This window comes from Anolis carolinensis, unplaced genomic scaffold (assembly GCF_035594765.1).
Source record: "Anolis carolinensis isolate JA03-04 unplaced genomic scaffold, rAnoCar3.1.pri scaffold_7, whole genome shotgun sequence".
Lineage (NCBI taxonomy): Eukaryota > Metazoa > Chordata > Lepidosauria > Squamata > Dactyloidae > Anolis > Anolis carolinensis.
The window spans coordinates 17,651,752-17,677,507 of NW_026943818.1; the positions used below are offsets into that span (position 1 = coordinate 17,651,752).

Sequence of the window (25,756 nt, forward strand, 5' to 3'; positions counted from 1 at the left end):
CGTATCCTTAGAAGAAAGAAAGAAAGAAAGAAAGAAAGAAAGAAAGAAAGAAAGAAAGAAAGAAAGAAAGAAAGAAAGAAAGACTGATTCATGGGTTCATAGGGACACTTACAAAAAATAATAAAAACCTCTAGGAATTTCCCCACGTGTGACAACAATTCTTGTTAAAAGGGCATACTCTGATTTAATGCTTACCAGTCTCTGAATACTTTCCCTCAAAGCTTCTGTTCAGAATTTAGCCTCCTCTCTTTCTTTCTTTCTTTCTTTCTTTCTTTCTTTCTTTCTTTCTTTCTTTCTTTCTTTCTTTCTTTCTTTCTTTCTTTCTTTCTTTCTTTCTTTCTTTCTTTCTCTCTCTCTCTCTCTTTCTCTCTCTTTCTTTCTCCCTCAGACCTGCCAAGACAAGAACTGTTTTGGAAAGAAGAAAACCTCCAGCTCCGAAAATCCCCCCTGTACGTGTTAATCTGGATTCTGATTGAACTTTTGAAACTGACCTTGGCATGAACTGTGTGCAAAAAAACACCGGACGCTTCCGTCGGCTCACAAGGTCCGAGGCCTAGCTCTGTCCGAATCCTTGATTTGATGGACGGCAAAGATCGTAACTATGAGATTTGGAATCAATGTCGGATATGCTGTTCTGACAGGCTTCACCACTGGAACAAAAAAGGTTGACCCAAAAGAAGGGTGAAAGGTGGAAACCAGATGGTCAAAATGGCCAAAGTTATTCATATTAATGAGGAGAGCTGCAGCAGTTTGCTTTTCCCTGAACCAACTAAGAAGATCTAGGATCTAAGCTATAAAAAGGTAAAGGTTTCCCCTTGACATTAAGTCCAGTCGAGTCCGACTCTGGGGCTTGTGCTCATCTCCATTTCTAAGCCAAAGAGCCGGCGTTGTCAGTAGACATGCATGTTTTCGAACTCCTACTGCCTTGTTATTAGCGATACTTCTTAAGGCCCATTCAACCTCACTCCTAAGGATGTCTGTTTCTCGTTCACTCACCAAACCATCTACTAGGTCATGTGGCCATAGGCATGACTGCATGGAGTGCGGTTACCTTCCCACCAAAGCGGTACCTATTAATCTACTCACATTTGCATGTTTTTGAACTGCTAGGTCTCTTCCCCAAATCAACCCCACCAGTATTCAAATTTGGGTGTATCGGGTATTTGTGCCAAATTTGGTCCAGTGAATGACAATCCATCCTGCACATCAGACATTTACATTATGATTCATAACAGTAGCCAAACGACAGTTCTGAAGTAGCATTTTCATGGGATTGTTGGAGGAGCAAATACACAGAGATAAAGGCATGAAATATGGGTTTTTTTTATTCAAGTTGCGATGAGTTTTTTTTCCTTCTAAACCCAAGGAAAAGAAATTGGAAAGAGATGTGAAATCGATACAGCAAAGCTAACTTTTAGCGGTTTGTCAAAACACATACCCACCACTTTTCTTTCCATCTCGGCCCCGGCGGTTCTGTCGGGCCGAGCCAAAGAGCCAATGTGCCTCTTGATTTCTTTCTTTCTTTCTTTCTTTTTTTCCAGTCGAAGATGGAAACGGTCAATTTTGCTTCAACTGATCCGTCCGCCACGGAGTTGAGGAAGTGTTAAAAGATTTGTGGGTTTGGATGCATTTCCTTTGCTTAAACGGCGAAGTCTCTGAACAAAAAAACAACCAAAGGAGGGAAGGGAACTTTGAAACATGGCAGAAGGCCCTCCAACTTGGAGGGACTTGTGTTATCTAAACACACACACACACTAAACACACACACAACTCCCCCGTCCGTCCCTACAAAGCGTTGGCACGGAAATCCAACCTGGATATTTCTCCCGAGCTTTAAGTCGTGCCTTTAATCCTTACAAATGTTTTAATGATAAAAGGGAAGTTTGAAGGATAAGCTTCCATCTTTTGGGAGGACTTTTACTGTGTTGTTTTGTGTGCTGTTTATCTTGTTTATTATGATGTTGCTTTTACAAATTTTATGCTTTATTTTAACTGTGTTGGTCGGGCTTGTCCCCATGTGTGGAGAAGGGATAAAAAAATAAAGTTAGTATTATTGTTGTTGTTGTTTTTGTTTTGATTCACATAGAAACCAGCTTTTTCTGTGCAGGAACCCGCTCTCTTTTGTTTGCAGAAAATAATCTTCACTTAAAGGGCTCTTTCCTGGGCTGAAATTGCTGTTTTCCATACAAAAACAAGGCTCAAATTGAGACTAGGCCTTGAAAACGCCAACTAGGATGGTGACTTCTACTCATTACGAGGGTTATCCAGAAAGTAGATTACGTTTTGGAATTAAAAATAAACAAAGTATAGGAGAAAACATTTACCGTATGCAGTTGAAAGCCACACCCAAATACCACTTCTCAACATAGTCACCATTCAAATCTAGGCAGTTATCCTAGCGATGAATGAGCTTGGCAACTCCTTCCCCACAAAACTCTTCCACTTGCGTCCTCAATGCAATGTTTTGACGACGAGGGGTGACCGGCTGGTTGAGGACGCAAGCGGCAGAGTTTTGTGGGGAAGGAGTTGCCAAGCTCATTCATCACTAGGATAAGTGCCTAGATTTGAATGGCGACTATGTTGAGAAGTGGTATTTGAGTCTGGCTTTCAACTGCATGTGGTAAATGTTTTCCTCTATACTTTTTGAGGACGCAAGCGGCAGAGTTTTGTGGGGAAGGAGTTGCCAAGCTCATTCATCACTAGGATAAGTGCCTAGATTTGAATGGCGACTATGTTGAGAAGTGGTATTTGAGTCTGGCTTTCAACTGCATATGGTAAATGTTTTCTCCTACACTTTTTGAGGACGCAAGCGGCAGAGTTTTGTGGGGAAGGAGTTGCCAAGCTCATTCATCGCTATGATAAGTGCCTAGATTTGAATGGCGACTATGTTGAGAAGTGGTATTTGAGTGTGGCTTTCAACTGCATGTGGCAAGTGTTTTCTCCTATACTTTGCTCATTTTTAATTCCAAAACGTAATCTACTTTCTGGATAGCCCTTGTTCTAGGGGATACTTGCATCATTGCATAATTGCAGCCAGGCTTTGACGCTGCAAAGCTATTCAATGCTAATCAAGGCTGACATTTGCATTATTCCCACTCACCTACATCTACACTGTCATATAATCCAGCTTCTGAATCCCAAAGACCTGGATACTCCCACAACTTCCCCTCCCACATTTTAAACTGGGAGCAACAAATGCCATTACATTACAGAAAAGGCCAACCTTCCAGATGATTTCAAAAAACCCATTTCCCCACCACCTCCTGAAACGTTGTAAAAGACTTAAAACTACGCAAAGAATGCTCTCTCCTAGACCTGAGGCCAAACGAATGTGATAGGAAATTCGAAGTGTAGCACTCAGTGGGATTCCTTCAGTGTCATGAAGTGGTAAGAAGAAACTCTTTGTTGCCACAGAAGCCGCAAGTGCTTTCTCGAAACGAAATCACCACAGAGATTTATTAAGATCACATGCGCTTTTGCGGAACAGGAACCCCAAAGAATTGACACGGTAGCCCAGCAGGAAGGGTTAATCGAACTCCGTACATTTCTCAAATACATGGAATCACCACCCAAGATGATCTTTCCCAAGGACAAAGGTGGAAAAGGGGAGAGCGGGGTCCTTTCTTATAATACTCTTGGCATCCATTTGATGTCAGAGGACAGCAAGGAAGGTGGAGAACTAAGCAAAGTTCACAGCGTCCGAAACAATCCTCATTGGGACTCCTTCTGTCCCACTTATCTGTCAGTGAACAATTCCTATATTTGCAAAAGTGACATGCTGACAGGCCCGGCCAACTAGCGATGCAGGTTCCGAAACACAGCCAGCACATTACTTCTCCCCATGAAAAAATAACAATCAATTCAGATTTAGTGGCCTGATCTCTGCGTACCATCGGGACTGGGATGTAGGTTACAGTTTAGAGAAACCAAAGGGTGCTTAAAAATACTTATTTGAAACCACCGTTTCCTTGTATTCAAGGCAGGCAGAGGGAAAAACCGGGAGGGAAATGCTAGAAAGCCATTCGGATTAAAGGAGGGAAGTATCCCCATATTGCACGGTAGAGCGAAATCGGTATTTTTGTTCGTACAGGTCCAGAAGGGTCGCAAGCGGAGGCATCAACAAGGTTTGTTAAGGTAACCAGAGCCCCTCGGAAGAGGGTCCAACCACTGGGAGATAAATGCACATTGAGGTTTCGCACGGAGCGGCATCGTCGGGAAGTCGGCCTACCGATATGTTTCCCTTCCTAGAACGTGGTCAAGGGAAGCCGGTCGGGAAGAGGCTCAGCGGTTGGCTCTCATTGGTTGGAAGGGGGGACCGGTAGCTGTCGAAGGTCCGGGGAATGCTTCCGCTGGTGGATCCCGAGCTGTTGCTGAGAGTCTCGATGCTTCCCTCGCGCTGAAGCTCTGCAGAAGGGAGGGAACAAAAGAACAACATGCACCCGGTTAGGACGGAGAGGAAAGGGGACCCCTAGTAGAAGGCCACATGAGTTCAGAGGGATGGTTGGATTCCCTTGACATTCACGGCTCGGATGATATGAGGGAGAAAGTCTGTGCATGCGAGAGAGACAGACAGACAGATGGGACAGGGAAGGAAATCAAGAGAGAAAAGGACGTGTGTGCCACACTGGAGAAGGCCTAAGGACGGAAATAATTTCCAGAGAAACATGGATAGAAACATTTGTGTTGTCGAAGGCTTTCATGGCCGGAATCACTGGGTTGCTGTGAGTTTACCGAACTCTAGAAGCATTCTTTCCTGACATTTCGCCTGCATCTATAGCAGACATTCTCAGCGGTAAAGAGGTATGTTGGAAACGTGTCAAGTGGGGTGGCCTAGAAACCCATTTTGGGCTTTGTCCTCATTTTGCCTCTCCTTCCTGTACCTATATTGTGCATTTGTAGCTTTTGACACTTGTGTTTCCTTTGTCTACAGCGGGCCCGCCTGCCTCGGTCTCGTCCTTTTTTTCGACCCGCTTTCCTCCCACAGTTGTTCAGGCAGCAAGGTACGTCCTTCCCTGATTCCCCCAAAGTATTTTTGGAACAGGTAGATCGATACCGAGAGCTCTTAGTAACCACGGCGGACACTCAGCCGAGGCAGGCAAGCGTGAGGAAGCGCCACCAAGGAACAAGCAAGCGGCCACCTCCGCTTTCAAGGTGAGAAGGCTCAGCAACCGCATGCGGAGAAGGCTGGGGCATGAACGAACGGGGCACAGAGATCAGAGAGTGTCCATCCTGCATTCAGAACCACACGGACCGGAAACTCTGTGTCCTCCACCCTCCTCTCCTTTAAGAAACTTCTGAAAGTGAACTTATGCGCTTGAGTCTATGGAGAGGAGCAGGACTAGGACGCTTCAACTCATTGGAACATTGGCTAACCCACTAGTATTTTACGGCTGCCACAATACATCTTAAATTAACCATTTTAAGGTAATTGTATCTTAATTGCTTTTTAGGATATATGTTGTAATGTTTTACTCATATTTCAGTTTTCTATGTTTCATTAGATTTTTTTTATTATTTTCATCTCTTGTAGAGGTGTGTGCGAAATTTTTTTCCTTCATTTCCTTCGTGCTATTGTGTTGTTTTGACCGCTCATCTACACAAAATGAATGACAACATTTTCGTAGGAAACGAGAGGCAACACGAAAATTAAAGCTGCACCGTCATGCTTTCGTTTTCCTTTCGTTTCAGCCCTGTAACAATAAGCAGGTACTGACAGAGGGCTGATTTCCCATTACAGCTGATGTGTACCAATGGGGATTAATAATAATATTAATATAAATAATGATAATTACTCTGGGACCCTAAGCTGAGTCTGAGAGAGGAGTGCCTCCCAAATACATCCGATGTGTACCAATCAAGGTTAATAATAATATTAATATAAATAATGATAATTACTCTGGGACCCTAAGCGGAGTCTGAGAGAGGAGTGCCTCCCAATTACATCTGATGTGTACCAATCAGGGTTAATAATAATATTAATATAAATAACGATAGTTACTCTGGAACCCTAAGCGGAGTCTGAGAGAGAAGTGCCTCCCAAATACATCCAATGTTTACCAATCAGGGTTAATAATAATATTAATATAAATAACGATAGTTACTCTGGGACCCTAAGCTGAGTCTGAGAGAGGAGTGCCTCCCAACGACATCTGATGTGGATCAATGGGTCTTGATGATCATATTTATATTAATATTAAGAACAGCAGTTATTCTGGCACCCTCAGCTGAGTCTGGGTCCAGGAGAGCAGTGCCTCCCAATTACATCTGATGCCGAAATGCCCTTTAGCCCAAAAACCAATGGCAATAGTCCAAAAATTCGTGTCGTATAGGCGGCCCATTTTCACGAATGAAACTACACAAAACGAACAGTGATTCTATATGAATGCACACCTCTAATTTTTGTTGTTGTAAGTCTACTGTTGTTACTGTGCATTATCTTGAATCATTTTTGATGTGTTTGTACTTGTCTGAGGCATTGAATGTTTGCCTTTTTGTTTTGAATCTGTAAACCGCCAGTCTAGAAATAAAGTTATTATTATGACTATTATTATTATTTACATGAAAGATAACCGAGCACGAGGCAACTTCAAATCAAAACTCTACATTGCCGATTCTGAACAGTTTTGATTCGGGAGCAAGTGGCACACAACCGCAACTCTCGGCATACGTAGTTTCCCATTTGGATTTTGCGATTTTTTAGGAAGTTGTGCGGGACGGGGGAGATGAAGCCACATTAGTCATAAACTATGGAAGGACTCCTCATCCGCAAAAACAGCGATTGAGGCCCAGCTTTGAGTTGCTTTGAGCACATTTTCACATGGGACGTTCACCGTGTTCCAAGTTGAAAAATCTATCCAGTTGTTTTGCACAGCAATAAATCCCGCTGTCTCTTTCGTGCTTCTGCCCGCATGCCCTTGCTCTTTCTGAATGGTGGAATCTCCCCTCTGGTGTATTCTTCTCTAATGGCTTTTCCTTTCTCTTGCTGACAGAAGGAGCTGTTGGAGCAGAAACGTCCACCCTGGGAAGGGAAGGAAGCAAGGAGCAAAGGGGGCATTTTTTTATTCTGAGACTTGCACAAATTCCTGTCGCGAAGCGAGCCGGGCGAAATGATACAATGACAGCCGGCCCAACGTGGCGGCGGCGGAGGACGGTGGCGTGGCGACGGGGGCCCGGCCGGGCAGGGAAGCAAGCGGCCCCGGCAACTTTGGCTCGGAGAATTCTTCTGCCCCGTCTCCACCTGTCAGGACGCATCAGGCTCAAGCGCCCGGCTCGCTGGAGGAGTGACCCCGGACTGAATGGGAGAGCGCGGGTGGAAAGAACTAATTGTGGCCGCGTTTTCACACGTCAGTCACTTTTCACAGCGCAAAGCTTCTGAAGCTCAACTAATGCCCCCCTTTCCTTGGTTCCAGAGCGTTCCTCTTGAATGAGATGCTGAGACGGGTGGCGGTTCAGAAAGAGCCGTGATGTTGGCAAAAGGGGTGGCAGCGGGGAATGGCACCTCCAGCCTCACAACACCTTCCTTCCTTCCTTCCATCAATGTGGTCAAGATAATAATAATAATCATAAGTAAAACAAGCAGTCGAAGAAGAAGAACATGCCCTGGCAGAATATGTAAAGCAAAGTGAAGAACCTGCTTTGATTGAAGTCAAAAATCAGAAACTCCTCAAAGCACAGCAGACAAAAAACAGTACAAGAAAACCGCACTACAAACTAGAGTTGATAGCTGGCACAACAAAACATTGCATGGGAAGTTCCTTGACAACATTGAAGGAAAAGCTGACAAGGAGAAGACCTGGCTCTGGCTCACAAATGGGATCCTGAAGAAGGAGACAGAAGGCCTGATCCTTGCAGCCCAGGAGCAAGCAATTAATATTATTATTATCAAAGCACAGCAGACAAAAAACCAGTACAAGAAAACCGCACTACAAACTAGAGTTGATAGCTGGCACAACAAAACATTGCATGGAAAGTTCCTTGGCAAAATTGAAGGAAAAGCTGACGAGGAGAAGACCAGGCTCTGGCTCACGAATGGGACCCTGAAGAAGGAGACAGAAGGCCTGATCCTTGCAGCCCAGGAGCAAGACATCAGGACAAAGGCAATTCAGGCCAAGATCGAAAAATCAGCTGATGACCCAAAATGCAGACTCTGCAAGGAAGCTGACGAAACTATGGATCATATCCTCAGCTGCTGTAAGAAAATTGCACAGACAGACTACAAACAGAGGGACAACCATGTGGCCCAAAGGATCCATTGGAACTTATGCCTCAAGGACCACCTCCCAGCAGCAAAGAACTGGTGGGATCACAAACCTGCAAAAGTATTGGAAAATGAGCACGCAAAGATACTGTGGGACTTCCAAATCCAGACTGACAAAGTTCTGGAACACAACACACCAGACATCACAGTTGTGGAAAGGAAAAAGGTTTGGACCATTGATGTCGCCATCCCAGGTGACAGTCGCATTGACGAAAAACAACAGGAAAAACTTGGCCTCAAACTGCTTAGGTAAACAGTGAGCTGGGCTTGACGGTCGAGTGCTCACCCCGACCAGGCTTCGAACTGTTTGGTAAACAGTGAGCTGGGCTTGACAGTCGAGTGCTCACCCCGACCAGGCTTCAAACTGGCCACTTTCGGTGGATGGATCTTATTAATGCCAATGTTATCAGTGAGCAGGAGCAGACAAACTAGGAGAAACCTCACAACCTCTGAGGATGCCTACCATAGGTGTGGGCGAACCATTATGAGAGAATGCTTTTGGAACATGGCCATACAGCCCGGAAAAATCCTCAGCAACCAGGCGATTCTGGCCATGAAAGCCTTTCACAACAAACTAGGGGAGGCTACAGCAGTTTGCTTTTCTCTATGACTACTGAAAAGAGCACCTTACAACAGAACAACGAAAGCACTGCCTTCCCATAAAGCCTCTGCCCTGCCCATCCATTTTCTGTACAGATAAATTGAAAAGCAAAGCGGAGGCACCGTGCGATAGAAATATCCCAATCGTCTTCCACCAAACCCACAAGAATGGCTTCGGTTGTCAAAGCTCTCTTGAAATAGTTTCCTCTCCCTCCCCATTTGTTTACAAAAACAGATTTCAAAAAAAGCAGGGAGTTTGCGGTCCCCCCTATAATTCTATATTTTTAAAGCACCGCTTGTTCTGTCAAAGGCTCCGGTCTGCAGCTTTTTGGACCCCTTCCAGCTTTGACTCGACACAATTTCTGGAAGGTTAAAAGTACACCAGATAAAGAAGCAAGTGTTTAGAGAAACAATTCTCCCCACAATAGGCACGGATAATCCGGTTGCAACGTCGACGGTCTCTGTAAAATTTGGGGGGGAAAAGGGAGTGATTTCCGGACCCTGTGTGCTTTGCCTAACCCGTGGCATCCAAGTGCCACAAAGGACGACAAAGTGGGGCAAAACTATTTTAACAAGGGGGTCTGGACTCTGGAAACTGGGGCTTGGATCCAAATTGTAGAGATGAACAAGTGTGAAGCCAGGAGTCACCAGAGTGATGCCAAGTCGCTCCCTCCCAGGACTTTGCAGGTTACAGCGAGCACATCCCATAGTTCCTTTCTCTCTCCATTTGCATGACCCCGCCCACTGCATCTCCCTTAACCCTTTCCCAGTGCTGAGGAGCCACCAAGTCGCTCCCTCCCAGGACATTGCAGGTCACAGCGAGCACATCCTAGTGTTCCTTTCTTTCTCGATTTGCATGATCCCACCCACTGCCTCTCCCTTAACCCTTTCCCAGTGCTGAGGAGCCATCGTCACTCCCTCCCAGGACATTGCAGGTTACAGCGAGCACATCCCAGTATTCCTTTCTCTCTCCATTTGCATGATCCCACCCACTGCCTGAGCCCCCAGATGGCGTAGTGGACTAAGTGACTTGAAGGTTGGGTTGCTGACCTGAAAGCTGCCAGGTTCGAATCCCACCTGGGGAGAGTGTGGATGAGCTCCCTCTATCAGCTCCAGCTCCATGCGGGGACATGAGAGAAGCCTCCCACAAGGATGGTAAAAACATCAAAACATCCGGGCGTCCTCTGGGCAACGTCCTTGCAGACGGTCAATTCTCTCACTCCCGAAGCAACTCCGGTTGCTCCTGACACGAAAAAAAAAAACCACTGCCTCTCCCTTAACCCTTTCCCATTGCTGAGGAGCCACCAAGTCACTCCCTCCCAGGACATTGCAGGTTACAGCGAGCACATCCCAGTGTTCCTTTTTCTCTCCTTTTGCATGAGCCCGCCCACTGCCTCTCCCTTAACCCTTTCCCATTGCTGAGGAGCCACCAAGTCACTCCCTCCCAGGACATTACAGATTACAGCGAGCACATCCCAGTATTCCTTTCTCTCTCCATTTGCATGACCCAGCCCACTGCCTCTCCCTTAACCCTTTCCTAGTGCCGAGGAGCCACCAAGTCGCTCCCTCCCAGGACATTGCAGGTTACAGCGAGCACATCCCAGTATTCCTTTCTCTCTCCATTTGCATGACCCAGCCCACTGCCTCTCCCTTAACCCTTTCCTAGTGCCGAGGAGCCACCAAGTCGCTCCCTCCCAGGACATTGCAGGTTACAGCGAGCACATCCCAGTATTCCTTTCTCTCTCCATTTGTACGACCCCGCCCACTGCCTCTCCCTTAACCCTTTTCCATTGCTGAGGAGCCACCAAGTCGCTCCCTCCGAGGACATTGCAGGTTACAGCGAGCACATCCCAGTGCTCCTTTCTCTCTCCATTTGCATGACCCCGCCCACTGCCTCTCCCTTAACCCTTTCCTACCCTTTCCTATGGCACGCAGCAAACATACTAGAACATACTAGAGAGAGAGGTTTGAGGAGAATTCACCATGATTTCTAAGAGTTGTAGGGACTGGGATGTATAGTTTACCTGCAATCTAAGAGCACTCTGGGCCCCACCAAAAATGGACTTGGAACTAACTTAGAACAGACCCAACATGGCCAAATTTGCATATTGTTGGGGTTTGGGGGTGATTGCTCAGGGAATCTGGGAATTATAGTTCACCTTTATTCAGAGAACACTGAACCCAGCAGATGAGGAATCTGGACCAAACTTGGCACACACATTCAACATGGCCAACTGGGAATACTGGTGGATTTTGGAGGTGAGTGATCTTTATCTCCGGGAGTTATAGTTCACCTGTATTACGTCTTGAACCCCACCAATGACAGATCGGGACCAAACTTGGCACACAGACCCAACATGGCCAACTGTGATTACAAGCGGGGTTTGGGGGTGATTGCCCTGGGAATCTGGGAGTTGTAGTTCACCCTTATCAAACTTAGGATATTACCTAACAACCCAAAACAAACGCCTTCTTCTAATAACTTGGTCCCTGAGCTAGTGTATAATAATCCCTGCTGGCCTCGTTTCCAACAGACCTCACAACCTCTGAGGATGCCTGTCATGGATGTGGGTGAAACGTCAGGAGAGAATGCTTCTGGAGCACGGCCAGACAGCCCGGGAAAATATCCCAGGCTTTAGGTGCAAAATTGATTTGGAGGCTGGAGGAGCATTTGGACTGAATTTCAAGGGATGAGTGGAGAAGGTGGTGCAATGGCGAGATGGGTTAAGCCCTTGTACTCCTGAACTGCTGACCTGAAGGTTGGCATATCGTATCCGTGGGACGAGGTGAGCTCCCACAGTTAGCCTTAGCTCTTGCCAGCCCTGCTGACTTGAAGGTTGGCATATCGAATCCGCGGGACGAGGTGAGCTCCCACAGTTAGCCCTAGCTCTTGCCAACCCAGCATGGAAATGTGAGTAGATAAATAGGTACAGAAAATATATGCTGGCTAGGCGTCCCAAGAGGAACTTCTCAGAACGCTCCAATTTTCACATCCCGTCTCCAACTGCACCACAACTCCCAGACACCAGAAGTGCTTAGAAAGCCATTGATTCGCAATAACTGTTTGATGATGAGACATTGTTTACCCAGATCAGTAGATAAAATTCTCGCTCGTCCCCAGGAGTCATCTGGTTTTTATTTGCCACGCAAAATGCAATTAGCCGCAGCGACGACGCAGCAGAAGAATCCAATAAAAGCGGGCTTTGCTCTTTGCGGGTCCGAGGGCGACATAGGAATAAATGTTCATTAAAGAACGCCTGCCGTCTCGTGATGTTCCTCGGATAAACGGAACAGACAGTGGAAATATTTTGGGATTTGTGAGGGAAGAAATCCATTGTATGCGTTGTCAAAGGCTTTCATGGCCGGTATCGCTGGATTGCTGTGAGTTTTCTAGGCTGTATGGCCACATTCCAGAAGCATTCTCTCCTGACGTTTCACCCACATCTATGGCAGGCATGCTCAGCGGTTGTGAGGTCTGTTGGAAACTAGGCAAGTGGGGTTCATATATCTGAAGGTTGGGAGAAAGAACTCTTGTCTGTTGGAGGCAAGCGTGAATGTTGCCATTGGCCGCCTTGAATAGCCTTACAGTTTCAAAGCCTGGCTGCTTACTGCCTGGAGGTGGCCCTGATTGTTTCCTGTCTGGATTTCCCCTGTTTTCTGAGTGTTGTTCTTTATTTACTGTCTTGATTTTAGAGTTTTTTTAAAATATTGGCAGCTATATTTTATTTGAGGCAAGTATGAATGTTGCCATTGGCCGCCTTGATTAGCCTTGAATAGCCTTGCAGCTTCAAAGCCTGGCTGCTTCCTGCCTGGAGGCATCCTTTGTTGGGAGGTGTTAGCAGGCCCTGATGGTTTCCTGTCTGGATTTCCCCTGTTTTCTGAGTGTTGTTCTTTATTTACTGTCTTGATTTTAGAGTTTTTAAAAAAAATATTGGCAGCCAGATTTTGTTTGAGGCAAGTGTGAATGTTGCAATTATTCAACCTGGACACAGCATATTGTTTGAGAACACCCCATGTCAATCGACACAAAGAAGCCACTGAAATCCACACGTATGTGGACAATTTCAACAGAATGGTGGAAACCATGAAAATAAACAAAATCTGGCTCTCGGTATTAAAAAAAACTCAAAAATCAGGACAGTCAATAAAGAATAACATTCAAAAAGAGGGGAATTCCAGGCATGAAACAATCAGGGCCAGCTAACACTGCGACAACAACACCTCCAAACAAAGGATTCCCTCAGGCAGGAAGCTGTGGAGGGACAGAGGTAGTGTGTATTTTCATAGTCATTATTATTATTATTATTATTATTATTACTATTACTGCTACAGTAGAGTCTCACTTATCCAACATAATCGGGCTGGCAGAATGTTGGATAAGCGAATATGTTGGATAATAAGGAGGGATTAAGGAAAAGCCTATTAAACATCAAAAAAGATTATGATTTTACAAATTAAGCACCAAAACATCATGTTATACAACAAATTGGACAGAAAAAGTAGTTCAATATGCAGTAATGCTATGTAGTAATTACTGTATTTACGAATTTAGCACCAAAATATCACGATGTATTGAAAACATTGACTACAAAAATGCGTTGGATAATCCAGAACGTTGGATAAGCGAGTTTTGGATAAGTGAGACTACTGTACTATTATTATATTATTATTAATATTATTATTATTGTGTTGATGTGAGCCATGAAAATGAAAAATATTTGGCTACCAGTACTTAAAAAACTCTAAAAATCTGGACAGTAAATGATGAACAACACTCAGAAAACAACAGGAATTCCAGGTCTGAAACACTCAGGGCCAGCTAACACTTCCCAACAAAGGATTCCCCCAAGCAGGAAGCAGCCAGGCTTCGAAGCTGCAAGGCTGTTCAATGCTAATTAGCATGAACTTTATAATCTGAGCCTGAGGAGACTTGTATACCGTGCTCTCAGTCACTGCAAAGGAACAAATGAAAAGGGATTGGTGTGCCAGGCGCCGATGACGTCCCAGCACAAAGTTGGCGTCTATAAATAAATGCAGATTTATCCGAGGTGCCAAGTGTACGCTTTCTGGATTCTGAAGATGCCAGTTTAAACTGGACGAATCCCACCCGGCCCTTGACTCCAAAACGTAATTTGGAATTTCTCCCGAACAGAACATGGACTCCGGATCCCATTTGTGTCTCTTCTTCAGACAACGTGATTTCGAGATGCCTTGTAAAAAAAAATGCTCGATTGAGTCGACATGGGGCAGAAGGAAATCAGAGGCAAACGGCTTAAGCTATAAATTTGTTCAATATCATGAGGATCCTTCAACGGGGGCATCGGAGCCACATAAAACAAGAAGCCAGGCTTTAATGTAGCCAATATAAATGGAAGGTCAAAGGCCAAATTAGTTGAAATTACACAGAACATGGGGCTGGCTCGTTCGGTCTTCACGATCACCTCCGTCTCTGCACTGGAATCCGTGCTGGAGGAGGTCAGGGACCCATCTCATCTGACCCCGGGACCACCAAGAAACCCACAAGCAGAAGTAAAGGCTCTTTTCCCCTAAACAAACTGGAATTTGGAGGTACAGTTGGACCCTCAAACTCACAGAGAAGTAGAATCCTGGACATTACTTACTAAGGTGATCCCTCGTTGTCCAAGTCTGATGGTCATCTTGTTACTGGAGACGTAGGCGACTGTGGAGCCCTATTCTTGACCCACATGTTCTTCTGCAGGTTTCCAGGTGGAGGGCGGTCCCAGTCAGTGCTGGTGGTCTTTGCTTCTTCTTCCAGCACACTGGCATTTGTCCGCCTGTCTTCCCAAGAGATTTGCAGGATTTTTCAGATGTAACGCTGATGGAATCATTCCAGGAGTTGAGTGTGACATCTGCAGACAGTCCATGTTTCACAGGCATAGAACAGGGTTGGGAGGACAATAGCTTTTTAAACAAGCACCTTGGTCTCCCTATGGATGTCCCGATCCTCAAACACTCTCTGCTTCATTCGGAAGAACGCTGCACTCGCAGAGCTCGATCCTCAAACACTCTGCTTCATTTGGAAGAACACTGCACTCGCAGAGCTCAATCCTCAAACACTCTCTGCTTCATTCGGAAGAACGCTGCACTCACAGAACTCGATCCTCAAACACTCTCTGCTTCATTCGGAAGAACGCTGCACTTGCAGAGCTCAATCCTCAAACATTCTGCTTCATTTGGAAGAACGCTGCACTCACAGAGCTCGATCCTCAAACACTCTCTGCTTCATTCAGAAGAACGCTGCACTCACAGAGCTCGATCCTCAAACACTCTCTGCTTCATTCGGAAGAACGCTGCACTTGCAGAGCTCGATCCTCAAACACTCTCTGCTTCATTCGAAAGAATGCTGCACTCGCATAACTCAGGCGGTGTTGTATTTCAGTGTCAATGTTTTGTGGAGAGGTGGCTGCCGAAGGAGCGGAAAGAGATATATATATATATCCCACAATGCCTAGTTTCCAACTGACTTCACCCTCTCATAGGTGCAAGCGAAACGTCAGGAGAGAGTGCTGCTGGGACATAATAAAAAGTTCCTTCTTCCTCCCACCCTGGACATCATTCCACAAAGAGCGATATATAGATATATATATATCCCACTTAATGCCTAGTTTCCAACTGACTTCACCACCTCATAGGTGCAAGTGAAACGTCAGGGGAGAGTGCTGCTGGGACATAATAAAAAAGTTCCTTCTTCCTCCCACCCACGCCTGCCATCTTGCTCCTCTTGTCTTTCTGCCTCCAGGCTTCGGGAAGGAAGGGGTTAAGAAAATGTTTATCGCGAGGCGGGCTTCGGAGTTGAAAGTAATGCGATCAGTAATGAATTTTGTGTTACATTAGGTTGTATAAATGGACAGACGAGCGCAGACACCAAGTGGCCAGGAGTCAGGGCTAATTTAATGAGGCTAAAATAGAGACAGCACCAATTAGACGCCGGCCCAGCCCCGTGCTGCTGGAAGGCCTGCAAATGAATAGGTACAAATCAAATTACGGACTAATAGAAGCCGCACAAGAGCGGGCAGTCAATGCTAAATGCATTAGGGCCTTGTGACCTCCCTGCTCTGAACATCAGAATCCCAAATTCGACTCTCAAAGAGGCAGAGAGCGCGCAAGCGAGACATCAGAATAATCAAAGAAACTCTTGTTTTGTCCAAAAGAACGAAATGCACAACAACGCTAACAGGATCAGCAGCCAAACGTTGCGGAATATGTCCGCTTTGTCCGCTTCAGACATGCACCGCAGTGACTTATACGACTCGTATTTGAAGAAAACTGCCCCGAAAATCTAGCTTTCTCACACAATAGAATTCCTTTCTTCTTGAATTTGTCCAATCCGCCCTTAAACGGATCCAAGTGGCCGTTGCAGCGTTTTGGGAGTTGAGTTTTGGATTCTCATCACACTCTGATGAAAACCAGGCCACCCGTTCATTCGTTTGTTGGCTTGTTTTGGGATGGAATCGATGGAATTTCCCCCAGGCAGGAAGCAGCCAGGCTTTGAAGCGGCAAGGCTACTCGATGCTGATCAAGCTGGCCAATGGCAACATCCACACTTGCCTCCAACAGACCAGAGTTCCTTCTCCCACTCTGTGGTGGGAGGCTTCTCTCATTTCCCCGCAAGCTAGAGCTGACAGACAGGAGCTCACCCAACTTGAGAATATACTGCAAGTCACTTCTGATGTGAGAGAACTGGCCGTCTACAGAGACGTTGCCCAGGGGATGGTAATGCATCCTGCTGGGAGGCTTCTCTCATGTCCCCGCAAGCTAGAGCTGACAGACGGGAGCTCACCCAACTTGAGAACATACTGCATGTCACTTCTGGTTGTGAGAGAATTGGCCATCTACAGAGACGTTGCCCAGGGGATAGTAATGCATCCTGCTGGGAGGCTTCTCTCATGTCCCCACAAGCTAGAGCTGACAGATGGGAACTCACCCGACTGCATGTCACTTCTGGTGTGAGTAATGCATCCTGCTGGGAGGCTTCTCTCATGTCCCTGCAAGCTGGAGCTGACAGATGGGAGCTCTCCCGACTGCATGTCACTTCTCGTGTGAGTAATGCATCCTGCTGGGAGGCTTCTCTCATGTCCCCGCTAGCTAGAGCTGACAGACAGGAGCTCACCCCGTCTCGCTGATTTGAAATGGAAACATTCAGGCCGGCAACCCAACCTTCAGGTCAGCAGTTCAGCCAACCCAAGGGTTTAACCCTTTCGAAAGAGATATCACTGTGCAGTTACAACTACAGTAGAGTCTCACTTATCCAACACTCAGTTATCCAACGTTCTGGATTATCCAACGGATTTTTGTAGTCAATGTTTTCAATACATCGTGATATTTTGGTGCTAAGTTCGTAAATACAGTAATTACTATGTAGCACTACTGTGTATTTAGCTACTTTTTCTGCCAGATTTGTTGTATAACATGATGTTTTGGTGCTGAATTTGTAAAATCATAACCTAATTTGATGTTTAATAGGCTTCTTCTTAATCTCTCCTTATTATCCAACATATTCGCTTATCCAATGTTCTGCCGGCCCGTTTATGTTGTACTTCTAATTTCCGCTTTGACGTGTGGAGCATCTCCATTTCTGCAAGCGGTTGTGCCGCACCTTGGATCAGCTTTTGGAAATATTTTTAGCCTCTTTGCTGTCCCGGCTTAGGAACCAGAAGAGAGTTCTCCTCGGACGGAAGCCGGGAAGCAGAGGAACGGAAACGGCCCATTTGGCCGCCTACGCCTGCCTCGCGAGAAAGCCTTCCAGTGGCCCGTGTCCAAGATTCCAAGGATTTCGAAGTCGGTCCAAAGGGTCCCTGCGTTTGTTGGCAAGGGCATCACAGCCAGGAATGCCTGGTTTCCTTTCGGAAAGCTTGCAGGGAGCCGAATAAAACGCTCACTTCCTCACCTCGGTGCTGCAACGGGACCACTAGGACGGGATGGATGCCAGGAGATATAGATATAGATATATATATGCCTCAAAACATTCCAAAAATCTAAATAAAAAGCCCGCTAATGGACTTTGCAGAACGAAAATAGTTTATAACTCTCGACGGCTGGGGATGTGAATTCCTGCCCTTCCAAGAAGTAGAAAAGCAGGGAGAAGAGGGAACGAGAGGCCGGGGAAAGAAAGAGAAGAGTACATGTGTGCGGAGAGTAGTGTTGTGCTTTTGTAAGGAATTGCTGTTCGTTTTGTGTAGTTTCATTCGTGTATATTAATATTATTATAAAGACCCATTGGCACACACCAGATGTCATGCGGAGATACTCCTCTCCCAGACTCAGCTTAGGGTCCCAGAGTAGTTATTGTAGTTAATATATATATATTAATATTATTATAAAGACCCATTGGCACACATCCGATGTCATGGGGAGGCACTCCTCTCCCAGACTCAGCATAGGGTCCCAGAGTAGCTATCGTCATATATATATATATATATATATATATATATATATATATATATATATATAAAATTAAGACCAATTGGCACACTTAAGATGTCATTGGGAGATACTCCTCCCCTAGACTCAGCTTAGGGTCCCAGAGTAGCTATCGTCTCATTCATATATATATATATATATATATATATATATATATATATATATATATATATAAAATTAAGACCAATTGGCACACATAAGATGTCATTGGGAGATACTCCTCCCCTAGACTCAGCTTAGGGTCCCAGAGTAGCTATCGTTATTAATATATATATATATATATATTAATATTATCATTAAGACCCATTGGCACACATCAGCTGTCATGGGGAGGCACTCCTCTCCTAGATTCAGCTTAGGGTCCCAGAGTAGCTATCGTTATTAATATATATATATTAATATTATTATTAACACCCATTGGCACACATCAGCTGTCATGGGGAGGCACTCCTCTCCTAGACTCAGCTTAGGGTCCCAGAGTAGCTATTGTTATTAATATATATATATTAATATATATATTAATACCCATTGGCACACATAAGATGTCATGGGGAGGCACTCCTCTCCTAGACTCAGTTTAGGGTCCCAAAGTAGTTATTATATATATAAAATTAAGATCCATTGGCACACATAAGATGTCATGGGGTGGCACTCCTCTCCTAGACTCAGTTTAGGGTCCCAAAGTAGTTATTATATATATAAAATTAAGACCCATTGGCACACATAAGATGTCATGGGGTGGCACTCCTCTCCTTAGGGTCCCAAAGTAGTTATTATATATATAAAATTAAGACCCATTGGCACACATAAGATGTCATGGGGAGGCACTCCTCTCCTAGACTCAGTTTAGGGTCCCAAAGTAGTTATTATATATATAAAATTAAGATCCATTGGCACACATAAGATGTCATGGGGTGGCACTCCTCTCCCAGACTCAGCTTAGGGTCCCAAAGTAGTTATTATATATATAAAATTAAGACCCATTGGCACACATAAGATGTCATGGGGTGGCACTCCTCTCCTAGACTCAGTTTAGGGTCCCAAAGTAGTTATTATATATATAAAATTAAGACCCATTGGCACACATAAGATGTCATGGGGTGGCACTCCTCTCCTTAGGGTCCCAAAGTAGTTATTATATATATAAAATTAAGACCCATTGGCACACATAAGATGTCATGGGGAGGCACTCCTCTCCTAGACTCAGTTTAGGGTCCCAAAGTAGTTATTATATATATAAAATTAAGATCCATTGGCACACATAAGATGTCATGGGGTGGCACTCCTCTCCTAGACTCAGTTTAGGGTCCCAAAGTAGTTATTAAATATATAAAATTAAGACCCATTGGCACACATAAGATGTCATGGGGTGGCACTCCTCTCCTAGACTCAGTTTAGGGTCCCAAAGTAGTTATTATATATATAAAATTAAGATCCATTGGCACACATAAGATGTCATGGGGTGGCACTCCTCTCCCAGACTCAGCTTAGGGTCCCAAAGTAGTTATTATATATATAAAATTAAGACCCATTGGCACACATAAGATGTCATGGGGTGGCACTCCTCTCCTTAGAGTCCCAAAGTAGTTATTATATATATATAAAATTAAGACCCATTGGCACACATAAGATGTCATGGGGTGGCACTCCTCTCCTTAGAGTCCCAAAGTAGTTATTATATATATATAAAATTAAGACCCATTGGCACACATAAGATGTCATGGGGTGGCACTCCTCTCCTTAGAGTCCCAAAGTAGTTATTATATATATAAAATTAAGATCCATTGGCACACATAAGATGTCATGGGGTGGCACTCCTCTCCCAGACTCAGCTTAGGGTCCCAAAGTAGTTATTATATATATAAAATTAAGACCCATTGGCACACATAAGATGTCATGGGGTGGCACTCCTCTCCTTAGGGTCCCAAAGTAGTTATTATATATATAAAATTAAGACCCATTGGCACACATAAGATGTCATGGGGTGGCACTCCTCTCCCAGACTCAGCTTAACATCCCAGAATGACTATCATTATTTATATTTATATTTATATTAATATTTTTATTAACACCCATTTGTAATGGGAAAGCAGTCATTTGTCAATACCCTGCTTATTGTTACGGGGGTCTTCTGTCCTTCCTCTCTCTCTCCATCCCTCTCTGCTCCCGATATCTGGCTGTTGCTCCCAACACAAAGCCGGCCCAAAGGGGAGGCGGGTGGGCCTCTGCCGGGTGCCAACCCCCGCCACGCAAAGCCATTTTGCGAGCATTCCGCCATCCCAGAGGTCTCTTGAATCTCCCGTAATCTCCAGAGTGCCATTCCATTTATGTTAATGGGCCCTTTAATTTATCACAATAATGGCCTCTGATGAAGATGGATTAATTTGGATTATGGAGGCCAGCACTTTGTCAAAGGCAGATAATTATAAGCACATCGTTCCCAATCCACACAAGAAGGGGACAGTGTCCCTGCCCTATGGTGGTGGTGGTGGTGGTGGTGGGGGGGGGGCAGATTCTTGCTGTCTTTCTTTGTCATCATGGAATTCAGTGGCAGCATTCACTCACGCTCAAATATGTGTATTCATCTTAATGTCACGGCAGTCAGGTAAGAAGCCTCTGTGACAAGTGGCTTGAGTATTGCACCACGATTCTGAAAAACAGGGTTTGAATCCCCAATTGGCTATGGAAACCCATTGGGTAAGTCATGCACTCTCAGCCTCAGTAAACCCCGTCAGACTTGCAATAGAGTCTCCGTAATGTTGAACTGCCTTGGTTGAGAGTGGAATCTGTTGGGAATAGCAACCTCCCAAGCCCCTCACTATTTATTTACTTATCTATATCTATAAAAGGGTAATGAAATTTCGGTCTAGGACAAAATAACAAAACTACACATCCCAGAAACACTAAACTTGGCAGCACAACCCCTCATCCATGCCTCTACGTTCATACAACAAAAAGGAAAGAAAAATAAAGTCCTAATTAGAGGGAGGGGAATAATTGTTTTTATCCAATTGCTGCCAGTTAGAAGGCTAAGCTCCGCCCACTTGGTCTCCTAGCAACCCACTCAGCCCAGGGGACAGGCAGAGCTAGGCCTCACTTAGGCCTCTTCCACACTGCCTATAAAATACAGATGTCTTAATTAGAGGGAGGGGAATAATTGTTTTTATCCAATTGCTGCCAGTTAGAAGGCTAAGCTCTGCCCACTTGGTCTCCTAGCAAACCACTCAGCCCAGGGGACAGGCAGAGTTAGGCCTCACTTAGGCCTCTTCCACACTGCCTATAAAATACAGATTATCTGATTTTAACTGGATTGTATGGTAGTGTAGACTCAAGGCCCTTCCACAAAGCTATATAACTCATTTATAATGGACTTAATGTCAGGAGAAAACCTTTACCCTTTACCTTAACTACTACCAATTCCTCAATAGTTTATTTCCCAGACCACCAGACTTTGCCACAGCAACACGTGGCCGGGCATAGCTAGTAAACTACAAAAGACTACTTTCTGTGTGTGGCTTGGTGTCTTTATCAAGGAGAAGCTAACCTGAGGTGTGACAGGTATTTAAGGGTAAAGGCAAAGAGTTAGTTCGTTAGTTCTGGAAAATAACTGGGTAAGTAAGTACACATGGAGGGAGGAAAACAACAGAGGAAAAGGGAATGAACAGTATAAGTTAGTGAAAGAAAAATCACCATTGGGTGAGAGACGTATGTGATCTCTGATAACACCTCTTCTTTGTACCTGTGCCAGATCCCACTATGTCCCGACCCGGCGACTCGGACATGGCGTCGGCCAGCCGCTCCCGAAGGCCCTCGTCGGTTTGCTCCATGGAGGACAAGTGCCGGAGGCCAAAGCTTTCGGGCCAGCTCCCGCAGACTTCCAGGAGGGTCACGCTCCGGTCGAAGGCACCTTCGGAGAAACAGAGAAGCACAGCTGAAGCAGGGACCGGGTCTTCACCTTCGCCGGACACATCCGGAGATGCCAAAGAGTCAGCAGTTTGTAGCCAATAAACCCAGCAAAAAGGTAACGATGCCCTTCCCAGTCAAAGGCCCCGGTTTCTTTCTCCTCCTCCTCCCGCTTTCCCCTTTTCCCCTCGGCTGGCTGCAAATTGAGTTAAAAAACAAATTCTTGCTATTTCTCGTAGCCTTTTCTTTCTCATTGAGAATGTTTGCCTGCTTGGGTTGATATATCTGTGGAATCATGTCCAAGAATCATGGACATGATTCTTCCCAACAAAGGACCTGCCCCAGGAAGGAAGCAGCCAGGCTTTGAAGCTGCAAGGCAATTCAATGCTAATCAAGGTGGCCAATGGCAACATTCATACTTGCCTCCAACAGGCAAGAGTTCTTTCTCACACCCGGGACATTATTCCACAGATAGATAAACCTTGCCTCCAACAGACAGAATTCTTTCACCCAACCTTGGCTTTTCGCAAAAATATAATCCTAATTTGCCTAGTTTCCAACAGACCTCACAACCTCTGAGGATGCCTGCCACAGATGTGGGCGAAACGTCAGGCGAGAATGCTTCTGGAACACGGCTAGACAGCCCGGAAAACTCACATCAACCCAGTGGTTCTGGCCATGAAAGCCTTCGACAACACATTCTAGGGATATTTGTAGGGCGTTTCTATATGTAACCACTGGTTTCAAAGAATTGGAAAGAAAAAGAAAGCGAGCAAGACAGCAAAGATGGGAAGATGAAACAACGGAGCAAAATCCGACACACTCTGCAGAAAGGCGACTTAAAAATAATTCCGCTAAGGCGCAGTTGAAAAAAAAAATAGGACATGACGTTTTGACTAAATGCAAAGATTAGATTGTTGTCTCCCCCCAACACAGAGATCACTTCAAAGTACAAATTAAAATTATTTGAGTCTATTAAGCGGCAGGTCTGTTGCGAGGGCTTACTTTTAAATCACCGCCCGCCCGGAATGAGATTATCATCCCCGGCCTTTGACGCTGGGATGGCATGCCGTTTCACTCAACAATTAGGTAACCGAATATGGGGCGGTGAGTGGGTCTGGCTTTTGCCAGCCTGTGGAGGGAAGGGGAGAAGTCGGGGTTTATATATATATATATATATATACACACACTAGCTGTGGCCGGCCACGCGTTGCTGTGGCAAAGTGGTGGTGGTATTGGTTAAAAATTGTTGTGTAATTTTTATTTGACTTTATTTGCATTTTTTATTAATTTTATTGTAAATTATATTTTTATTTATTAAATTTTATTATTTTCTTGTATTATTTTTAGTTATTTTCTGTTATTATAGTATTTTATTGTATTAATTTTTTAGTGTTTTTTATTATTGGGTTGCTAGGAGACCAAGTTGGAGTTTAGCCTTCTAACTGGCAGCAATCGGATAAAAGCAATTATTCCTCTCTCTCTAATTAGGACTTTATTTTTCTTTTCTTTTTGGTGTATCAACCTAGAGGCGTGGATGATGGGTTGTGTTGTTAAATTTTGAGGTTGGGGGGCCTGTAGTTTTGTTGTTTTGTGGGTCGCCGTGATGCCATCACTATATATATATAAAAGCTGTGCCCGGCCACGCGTTGCTGTGGAAAAGTGGTGGTGGTATTGGTTAAAAGTTGTTTTGGAATTTTTATTTGACATTATTTGTATTTTTTAAAATTAATTTTATTATAACTTATCTTTTTTATTTATTATATTTTATTATTTTGTTGTATTATTTTTAGTTATTTTGTTATAGTATTTTATTGTATTAATTTTTTTAGTGTTTTTAATTATTTTAGTGTTTTTATTATTTTTATTGTATTTACTTTATTTTTTATTCTTTTATTAACACTGGGCTGAGTGGGTTGCTAGGAGACCAAGTGGGCAGAGCTTAGCCTTCTAAACTGGCAGCAATTGGATAAAAACAATTATTGCTCTCCCTCTAAGTAGGACTTTATTTTTCTTTTCTTTTTGTTGTATCAACCTAGAGGCATGGATGATGGGTTGTGTTGTCAAATTTCGAGGTTGGGGGGCCTGTAGTTTTGTTGTTTTGTGGGTCGCCGTGATGCCATCACTAATTTACATATATATATATATATATACATACACTAACTGTGCCCGACCACGTGTTGCTGTGGTGAAGTGTGGTGGTATGGGAAATAAAGTATTCTGGTTATATAATAATAATAATAATAATAATAATAATAATAATAATAATAATAATAAGTTTATTTATATCCCGCCTCCATCTCCCCTGAAGTGGACTCAGGGAAGCTTACAGCAAAATCAAAATACAAGCAATGATAAAATATGACACATCAAAGGACAAAAACAAAAACCAATAATAAAATATACACAATAGGCGAAAAAACACAACACAGAATTAAAACATCAGATTAAAACGAATGAGGTTGCAATAGTGGATAAGCAAGGTGCACATTATGAGTAACAAATTCGTAAACAGATAAAGTGCAATACATATAGCAGTGTGAAAGAGCCTTGAGTCTACACTGCCATATAATCCAGTTCAGATCAGATAATCTGTATTTTATACGCAGCGTGGAAGAGGCCTAAGTTAACCCTGCCTGTCCTCCGGGCGCCATTGTGGCTGAGGAGGTTGCTATGACACGGAAGAGGCGGGGCCTAAAGGGGGCATGGCCTACCCTTCTGACTCACATCTAGGGGGAGAACGGCTCTTCCTCGTCCTCTGTAATTTGGATTTTATTTTTCTATTTTTTTTATTGAAAGACATAGATTGGATGACTATGTCTTTTGCGGCCAAATTTGGTGTGATTGGGTTCTTTGGTTTTGTTGTTTACTCCATGAGAAAAACGCACATTACATTTTTTTATATAGAGATATATATGTATGGGCCTAAAGGGGGCATGGCCTACCCTTCTGACTCACATCTAGGGGGAGAACGGCTCTTCCTCGTCCTCTGTAATTTGGATTTTATTTTTCTACAAATTTTTAATTGAAAGACATAGATTGGATGACTATGTCTTTTGCGGCCAAATTTGGTGTGATTAGGTTCTTTGGTTTTGTTGTTTACTCCATAGGAAAAACGCACATTACATATGTATATACTTCCCTCTCCCATCTCAAAGTTAAAAGCACACCAAACACATCCTTGGTTATCAGGCGGTTGGCTCTCCTCTTTGATCAGCCGTCAGAAACTATCTGCGCCGGGCCCACGACTGTACAGCTTCACAGCTCACTCGGGGCCTCTGACAGGTAGTAATTGAAAGGGCGAGAGACCAGGCCCGGCGGCAGGCGTCCTTTCCTCTGATAACGCCCAACACACAAGACGATAAGCGCTGGTAAACACAGTAATCCCTGCATCGGCAAAGAGGAGAGATAGCGGCGGACTCGGATGGCTGCCGGAACAGAAATGCAGGGTCGTGCCCGTGGGCGTACTTCTGGTGTACCCAAGGGCAATACAAAATCTTGACCATTGCTGGAGGAATATATGCCCTAACTAGTGTTGTCAATCCACACCCTTCA

At 44.5% G+C, this 25,756-nt stretch overlaps 1 protein-coding gene across 7 annotated transcripts in view; it reads right to left on the minus strand.

Annotated features, from left to right (window-relative positions):
* Positions 1 to 362: 362 nt before the first annotated feature.
* bcas3 (BCAS3 microtubule associated cell migration factor) overlaps positions 363 to 25,756 on the minus strand; it is a 423,910-nt gene continuing 398,516 nt past the window's right edge. For 2 of the 7 annotated variants that reach the window (XM_062959515.1, XM_062959514.1), the window contains 2 exons: positions 22,038 to 22,205; positions 3,425 to 4,404 (listed from right to left, as the gene is read on the minus strand). In XM_062959515.1, the coding sequence (XP_062815585.1) occupies positions 4,256 to 4,404; positions 22,038 to 22,205 (317 nt within the window). In that variant the 3' untranslated portion in view covers positions 3,425 to 4,255. Of the gene's footprint in view, positions 651 to 1,307; positions 1,656 to 3,424; positions 4,405 to 21,988; positions 22,206 to 25,756 lie in introns of those variants that run through there. The other 5 variants (XR_010000122.1, XR_010000121.1, XR_010000123.1 and 2 more) reach the window with 5 other exon arrangements.